The 8534-nt window shown below is 52.1% G+C and overlaps 1 protein-coding gene across 11 annotated transcripts in view; it reads right to left on the reverse strand.

Moving 5' to 3' along the window:
* Window positions 1–5011, reverse strand: part of BCAS4 (breast carcinoma amplified sequence 4) — a 56190-nt gene extending 51179 nt beyond the window's left edge. For 2 of the 11 annotated variants that reach the window (XM_023534065.1, XM_023534067.1), the window contains exon 1: window positions 2865–3611. In XM_023534065.1, the coding sequence (XP_023389833.1) occupies window positions 2865–3152 (288 nt within the window). In that variant the 5' untranslated portion in view covers window positions 3153–3611. Of the gene's footprint in view, window positions 1–2864; window positions 3642–4877 lie in introns of those variants that run through there. The other 9 variants (XM_023534064.1, XM_023534063.1, XM_023534070.1 and 6 more) reach the window with 7 other exon arrangements.
* Window positions 5012–8534: the final 3523 nt, after the last annotated feature.

Below are 8534 nucleotides of genomic sequence, written 5' to 3' on the forward strand. Positions count from 1 at the left end.
CTGCCAGCCAACCTGACACATGGCCCCTCAGCGGCTCCCAGGTCCTGGGAGCCAGTGCACAGCTTCTGCCCTGCTCACCAGCCACCTCTGCCACTGCCCCCGCTTCTACCTGCAGCTCTACCTTGAAGAACACCTGCTTTGTCCCACCGGGGCCTTTGCCAGCTCTATTCCCTCTGCTTGGTATATTTTCCTCCTCCCTCTCGGCCAACTTGTTTCCATGCTTCAGGACTCAGCCTAAAATGACCCTGCCTCAAGGAAGCCCGCCCTGACCACACCCAGACAGGGTCGGGGTCCCTCTACTATTCGATTCGCCCTCCTGGATCCAGTCTATTCTTCCTCTTCCCCGCATGTGCCTCCATGGTTACCACTCAGGTCTCAGCTTCCCCAGAGAGGCCTTGCCCGTCCCTTGCCTCCCAGACAAACAGATACCCGCTATCACACCATCCCACACTGCACTCTCCATGGCATCCATCACAATTTAGAGGTTTTGTGCGTTCTGTGTTTCTTGTCTCATGAGAGCGAGGGCCCTTGGTTTCACTGCTGTAGTGTTCCCACTGCCCGGCATGTGCATAGTAGGGGTTCAAGGTGTCGAATGAAGCAGGTTCACTTCACCAGGAACCCCAGGACACCCCTAGGACTGGAGCGGGCTGGTCTGAGACCCCTACTGCTCCATTTAAAAGCCAAAAGTGGTCCCAGGGGAGGAGCTTGTGGAGGAGAGACCCACTGCTCAGGCCTGTTCCCAAACCAGACGGCCCTTTTCCGGCTCACATGCCCATCTACAAACAGCTTCAGCTCGGGACCTGCTAATGAATTAAGCTTTAAATAGAGGCTGCAAATGACTCTGCCCTGGCAGTTTCTGTCTCTTTTGGTAAATAAACTTCAGCAAGAGTTCTAAGTGGCTTTATTGCCGACAGAGCTACAGGGATCTGGGCTCGTCATTACAGCCCTTACAAATGAGCGTAGCCAGCTCGTGTCTACGTTAAAGAGAGCCCTGAGTGAGAAAATAAAGCTAATACACGCAGTTTCTCTTGAAGGCCAAGCCTAATAGAGATGAAATGAAGCCAAGTTTCAGCCACTGGGCACAGTGACATCTCGCTGCTGGGAGCAAGAAGGACCCTCAGGTTACCTCAACCAGCGAAAAACTGGAGACCACCTGTATGGCCCTCCCTAGGGACATGGTTCATAAGTTACAGTGCGTTCACAGACATCTATTACTCCTGGAGGGCCTCAGTCTTCTCGGCTAGAAAATCGACATAACAATGTCCTAGCCACTGCGTCACTGCCAGGATGCAGTGTCTTAATCCACGAACAGAGCTCAGCATGGTGCCACACCAAGTATGAGCCCAGGAAACAGGAGTTTTACCCGATTCTGGGGTACCAGGAAGCCAGAAAATCATACAAACCTCTACTCTCCCATGTGGAAGTCACCTGACTCATAGGACCACTGAGCACTTGAAATGTGGGTGGTCCAAACGGAGATGTGTCCTAAGTTCAGTGTTAAAAACCTGATTTTGGAAACTTAGCACAAAGAGAAGAATGTAAAATCGCATTATTATTATTATTTTTTTTACATTGACAGCATGTTGAAATGACCCGCAGGATACGCTGTTATTTTAAATATACTGAAACTAATTTTACCCATTTCTTTTTCCTTTTTATATGTGGCTCCAAGGACATTTAAAATTACATAGATGGCTCACGTCTGTGGCTTCTACTGGATACCTATGACAAAGAGCTATGGTCATGCTATTTTTTTAAACTGAGATATTATTCACATACCGTAAAATTCACCTTTTTAAAGTGTACAGTTCAGCGGTTTTTAGTCTGTTCACGAAGTTGTGCAACCATCACCACTAATTACAGAACGTTTTCATCACCCTAAAAAGAAGCCCCGTGTGGTATCATTGGCGATCGCTCCCCATTCGTCCGTGCTATTCTGAGTTCAGAAAAGCAAGCTGCAGAACAATATTACAGTATCAAGTACGGCTTCATAAAAACGAATATGTTATTATTTATATGCACACGTGTATTCGTAAACGCATTTTTTAAAGGTTCGCAATGATTTACACCAAACTCTTAATGATGGTTATCTCATGGAACTAGAGTCGGCGTGGCAGAGAAAAGGGAGTGGGTGCTCACCCTTTACCTTCTATACTTCTGAACTGCTTTCGAGATTTAAAAAGAGAATAAGTTGACTTTTTAGTCCTACCTAAGTAGCTCCTGGTGAGCTTGGGTCAATAACTTTTTCATGGTACTGTCAACAGACTTGCTTCAGCTGGAAGATAAAAAATCTAGTTTTAGATCTACGTTTTTTATTCTGTGCGTTTAAAATAGAAAGTACGGCCAGAAACGAGGTATTTTCCCTCCTAGCAACAGACGGGCCCGAGGCTGGGTGCGTCCCCGCACAGCGCAGCGCGCCCGCCTCCTCCCCGGCATCTGGCGAACGGCTGGAGCGGGGCGCCGAGTGCGCCCGCAGGGGTCGGCCTGCCCGGGGCCCAGCCCGGCAAGGGGCAGCAGCTCCCCGCGCCCCTGGGTGCGGCGTCCCAGCCGATGCGCGGGGTCCCGGGTGGGGATGGGAGCCGAGTCTGGGTCCCCGGGGACCGTGTCGGCTGGAAGAGGAAGCCGGCGCGACCTGCCGCGCGCGCATCTCTGCGTGGCGTCAGGCAGTCACCGCTCCGCGAAGGAGGGGGCCACCGCGTCCCCAACTCCGGGCCCGAAGCCCCTCTCCGGGTGCGAGAGGATTCTGCGGGGCAGCGGAGGGTTTGAGTTCTGGTCCGGGTCCCGGTTCCGGATCGCCGGGGCCGCACCCAGCCACCCCTCAACCCGGAGACCCGCCTCCCCCACCTCCATCCCTAGTCCCCTACCTCGGCTCCGGGCTCGGGAGTCAGAAAGAGCGCGAGCTCGCGTGCCCCGCTGCGCACGGGCTCCGGCCTGTCGGCGTCCACAAGCAACATCAGGAGCGCGGCGGGATCCAGCTGGCAGAGGCTGCGGGGGAGCCCGTCACAGCTCCCGGGCCTCGGAGTCCCGCCCCCGGCCGGCTGCATGCCCTGCGGCCCGCCTGGCGGAGGCGGGGCAGGTGCGCACCCGGCGGCCGCGGCCCGTGCCTGCCCAAGCGCCGGGCCGAGTGGGCAGCGCCACCCAGTGGCGCACATTGCTCACTGCACTCGGCCCTCGCATCACCTGATAAACCAGGGATTCTCAAACTCGCTTGCAGATTGCCATCTCCTGGGGCTCTTAGAAAACTTCTGAAGTCCGGCCACACACGTCCCTGGGGGTGGAACCTGGGCATCAGTACTTTTTTGAAGTTCGCCAGCTGATTTCAACATACATCCGAGTTGAGAACCATCGCTATAGACGACCCCTTTTCATTGAAGTCCCGGGAGCAGTGGTTCCAGCCCCGCAGCACTTAGGAACGCCCTGGGGAGCTTTTAAATCCCGAGAAGCCGGACCTCACCCCAGGCGGATTCAACCAGAATCCCTGGGGGAGGGGGGTTTGAGCATCAGTTGTTTTTAAACCTCCGCTGGGGGTTCAGCGTGCATCCAGGATGGAGAACCGCTATCGCAAAGGATCTTCTCGTTTAAAGACCAAAGCTCCGCCCCTCAAGGCCCGCCCTCCTGCCTCTCCTTGGAGCTTGGCCCGGGAGGCCTGGAATTTAGGGAAGGAGGGGCTGGCGGTCCTCTTCCTTCCAGGGGCAGCTTTAAAAAAAAAAGCTCCCCAGGGAATTCTTGACAGCACTAAATTTGACCCCCAAACACCCTTAGAAGGCTTGTCCAGAGCCTTTAGAGGCTGGAGAGGGTAGGGTGCATTCCTCCAAAGCAACGCTAATGAAGAAAGTATTAAACAAGGTAAAGAGATATGGGAAGTCTAGAGTTCTAATTGTTCACATGATGACTTGTCTTTTAAAATGCTAATTAAATTCGTTTTTAAAAATCGGGCTGGGCTTAGGGTTGCAAATAAATATACAAGACGCCCCACACCTCCCTCCCGTTAAATCTGAATTTGTATTTTCTCTGACAACCCGTGGTCGGGGCTGTCAGCACATGCTCGATCTGCTTTTTGGGTCATTGGTCACAGCACAATTCCCACTTCTACAATTGTCCACTGCTAATTTCTCCACGACCCTGACCAAACTCTCAAGGCCTTTGGACCAGAGTCATTTTCTGGAAAATTCTTGGCAAAGACTTGGGCCTCAAGGTGTTTAGGAAAGGATTTGATAGGAACTCACTGGAACTGCACTTGGCCATGCATCACTGTCTGATCTTCCTGATGATGCTCAGGGCCCTTCCAGGCATCATACATGCACCCAGGTGCTGAGCTCAGCCCCTCGCCCCTGCGGGGGAGCTGGGCACCTGCATTTTAAAAGCTCTGCAGTTGAGTCCCATGCACACCAAAGTCAGAGCAATCCCTATCTAAGAAGGCTTCCTCTTGCTGCTGGCGTTAGCCAGGGACCCCCATGAGAGGCCAAATCGATGACTTTAAACAGAAGATTGGATTTTTAAAAATCTCTTGGCCTCTCAGGGTGCCGAGTTCATGCCCCAGCACCCAGCCCCAGGTGCCCGGCTCTTGGGGAGACCGAGGGGCAGGCAGCAAGCCTGACTCCTGGAATGCAGCTGGCCTGGGCCGCACCCTGCCCAAACCAGTTTGAACCAGCTGCAGGGATGGAGCCTTGGCAGGTCCCCACGAGCTCCCTCTGGTGCCCAAGCCCAGCTCAGAGCTGCCGCTCCAGCCTCCTGATCCGGAGTCCTGCTTGGGTGCAGGCAGCAGGCTCCATCCCAGCCTGGGGTGGGGGTGTCTGCGCCCACCAGACCTTCAAGGTCCCTGGGCACCCTAGTAGCCCCCAGCTGGGCCCTTTCACACCCACCCCATCTGGTTTCACCTTCTGCTGCAAAATGGTTGCCTGCATGTGTCTTTTCAAGGTCAGTTCTCCCAGCTCGGGCCTCAGGCAGGCAAGGTTCTAGGTTGGCAAGGGTTCCCCGACTCAGCTGTGAACTCCTGGGAAACTCCCAGGAAATACTAATGCCCAGATCTCACTCCGGAGACTGATTGAAGTGGCCTGGGGTGTGGCCTTGGTTAGGGGAGGTTTTAAAGATCCTGCAGGTGATTCTAACCTGCATCGTCCCATGCTTGTTTAACTCTTTGGGCTCTGGGGTCTTGACACGGATCCTCATGGCTAATGTGTCCTGAGCGCTACCGTGGGCCGGACACTGTACACTTCACATAGATGGCCTCGTGGAAGATCCACCACACCCTGTGAGGAAGGCAGGCCCTGCTACGATGCCCATTTTACAGATGAAGAAACGGAGATGTGGAGAAGTTTGATTGCTCACCCGGGGTTCCTAACTAGGAAATGAAAAGCCAGGATGTGAACACGGACCATCTGATTCCAGAACCTACTGCCTCCTGCAGGATAGCCGCCTGCTGGTACCTGTGGCACCCCCCCACCCCTCCTCCAGCCCAGCCTGTTAGGAAAGCCCCGCCCCTGTGCCCCTCCCCCTCTTCACAGCCCTCCGGAGCACATTCCAGGTGTCCCCCTTCTTGCTCATAATTTTCCAGTGGCTTCCCCAGTGCACACCAAGTGAAGTTCAAAGACCCGGCCCTACACTGCCAATCTGTCACTGCTTTTCTCTTTGAACCCTAAGTTGCAAATGGGAGCCCACAGAGTGGGGCCAGACTCCCGTGAGGCGAGAGGCACGTAGAATACAAACCGTACGAGGCACGAGGTCTGAGGGTCGCCTTGCGTCACGTGCCCTGGGCGTCCCACTTGCCTCTTCCCTGGCCACGCCGTGCAGTCTGCTGCTATAGACAGGACGTTTGCGTCTCCCCAAAATTTGTATGTTGAACCAAAGCCTGAAGGGGATGGTATTTGGAGGTGGGGGCTCTGGGAGGTGTTGGCCGTGAGGGTGGAGCCCTGGTGAATGGGATCAACGCCCTTATAAACGAGACCCCAAAAGAGCCCCCTGCCCCTTCCACCACGTGAGGACACAGGGAGAAGTCAGCTATCTGCGACCTGGAAGAGGTTCTCACCAGACACCGGATCTGCCAGTGCCACGACTTCGGACCTCCTGGCCTCCAGGACTGTCAAAGGCAAGTGTCCGTTGTTCACGGGCCACGCGGCCTGCGTTATTCCGCCCCGGCAGCCTGAGCGGACCACGAGCCTGCAGTTGTGTTTCGCTATGTATGGCTTTCAATGTGGTGGTCTTTTCAGTTCACGTGGACATTCAGACTTGCAGCTCTTCTCAAAAAGGAAGAAAACACGAGGAAGCCATGGGCCTGCCCTGTGGCCTGGCGGTAACTGGCCAGTGAGAGAGCTGTCCCACTCTGCCTCCATCTTCCCCACCTGGTCCCAGTCTCTCCCCGACCTGCTGGTCCTTGACGGTGTCTGGCGTTCTGACTCTGTGTTCCCCCGAACGCGTCCCAGGCCTGCCGTCTGCACGCCCACGTCCGCCATGTCCCGTCTGGGGTGCCCCATCTGCCTCTGAGCTGGCCGCCCTCCCCGCCTTCCTCCCTTCTGGCCCCCCGAATAGATCTGCCCTTCAAGCCGGCCTTCTGGTTCCTTCCATTTCTGCTAAGTTGTTAGTTCACTACGAGACAGAGATTTCCTGGAGGACAAAGGACATGTCTCGTGCATTTTCGGAGGGACCGTTACAGGAGTCCAGCCGGCCACCTTCGCACACAGGAAGTCCTCAATAAACACGTGTCTGTAAATGTGAAGTCACTCTCCTGCTTTCAGTCTCTGTGTTAATAATTTAGAACACAACCCATCTTCATAGGAGCATAGTGGAAAAAAAAATAGGTTTGAAGAGCAGTTTTGAAATGATCACTCTGTAGGCAACAGCAATGGCACGTCCTCCCGTTCTTTCCCTATAAAGAAAAGTTTGGGATTCTCCGTGGTAATTTGATCAGTTTTTCTCTACTCCTCTCCCTTCCATAACAGAGCTACAGAAAGGGCCTCAGTGCTTCGGAGGCCAGAGGTCAAAGGTCTAGGTTCAAACCGCTCCACACACGTCAGCTTCTAGCTTTGGTCTTGAGAAATGAGAGGTGCCTCATGGGCTTAGATGAAAGAGGAGTTTTTACCCCTTCCAGCTACTAAAATGTGGATCCCATATTGTTTTCTCTGCCTCCTTCCAAGCAGACGCTGGATGGAAACTACTGCCTAAGGCAAGGAGGTCTGAAGCGACAGCGGTCACAGGCCCCTGGGCACGATGGGTCTGCCACCCCTAATGCACAGAGGAGTCTCAGAAGGGAAACTCTGGGTTTTAGACCATTAACACCTCCAGGGGGGCCTGGGGGTGTTATCAAACTTCATGTTTCTCAGCAAAATGTGTGAATATTCACCTTAGTGAGCCGAATAAAGGCCTTAGATAGAAACCTCAGGTCAGTTCAGCTTAGGTTTCTCCAGCCAATGGATTTCTGCTGAACTGATGGGGGCAAAAAGCTAACGGTTTTTAGTTTCCTGGATTTCAAAACTACAAAACACGGAACTGTGGACTTGTTTTCCTATTTCACAGCTGGAGAAACTGAGACTCGGGATGATCGAGCACGTGGCCCAGGCCCACGTGTGTAACTGCTGAGTGGAGCTGAGCTTTGAACCTGTTACATCACATTGAGATGGATCGGAAAATGTCAGGAGATATTAGAAAGTAGGTACGTGCCCTAGTGAAAACAGTATCCTTTAGACTATTTGGGACACTTGAATATTTGTTATTTTGCTTCAGGAACCTGTGTTACTCGGACTTGAAGGCCCTTTCCCGGTTTCCTGGTGTGGCATTGTGTATGTAACAGGCAACACCATAAAAGAGAGAATGCTCTATGTGAAACCACTCTATGTCATGTCAGCAGCAAGCAAAAAGCTAAGAGGCACCTCTGGTTTTAACAATGGCCAAAAGCAAACACAATGAGATTTAGTCCAACTTAAGGCAATGGAATAACACACCTGCTCAAAAGCAAATAAGAATGAGGATGCCGTAACAAAAAATACAGAATTCAGCACAAAGAGGTAAAAATGAAATGTCCTCTAGCCCCCAATGGCCCCTGCTGGGTACAGAAGGTGGCTTTGGGAGGGAGCAATGCATAGCGGCTAATTGCACAGGCTCTCGAGTCTGGATTCGATTTCTGGCTCCCCACCTAAAAGCTGTGTGAGCTCAGTGGTGTTACTTCTCTGTGCCTGAAATAGAGAATGAATTATTATTTTACAGTCTCAGAGTGTGAATGCATCTCTTATTGTGATACAAAATTCAGAAGTCATAAAAGGAAAATTTAACTATAGAAAAATTAAAAGTTTTTTCAATGCAAAAATTACTATAGGCATATTCTAAAATAACATAAGGGTCATAGAAAAGTTTTATATCTAGATTCATTACATTTGTCAGAATTTATTGAACTGTGTACATTTGAAGTACATTTTGTTGAAATAAGTTATATCTCAATAAAGTTGATTGTTAGGATAAATAGTATGAGAAGCTGAGAAAAAATATTTGCCAACGCATATTATAGTAAAACAGTAATCTACTTCATATAGAAAGGGCTTCTGGAA

This window comes from Pteropus vampyrus, unplaced genomic scaffold, assembly GCF_000151845.1.
Source record: "Pteropus vampyrus isolate Shadow unplaced genomic scaffold, Pvam_2.0 Scaffold117, whole genome shotgun sequence".
Taxonomy (NCBI): domain Eukaryota; kingdom Metazoa; phylum Chordata; class Mammalia; order Chiroptera; family Pteropodidae; genus Pteropus; species Pteropus vampyrus.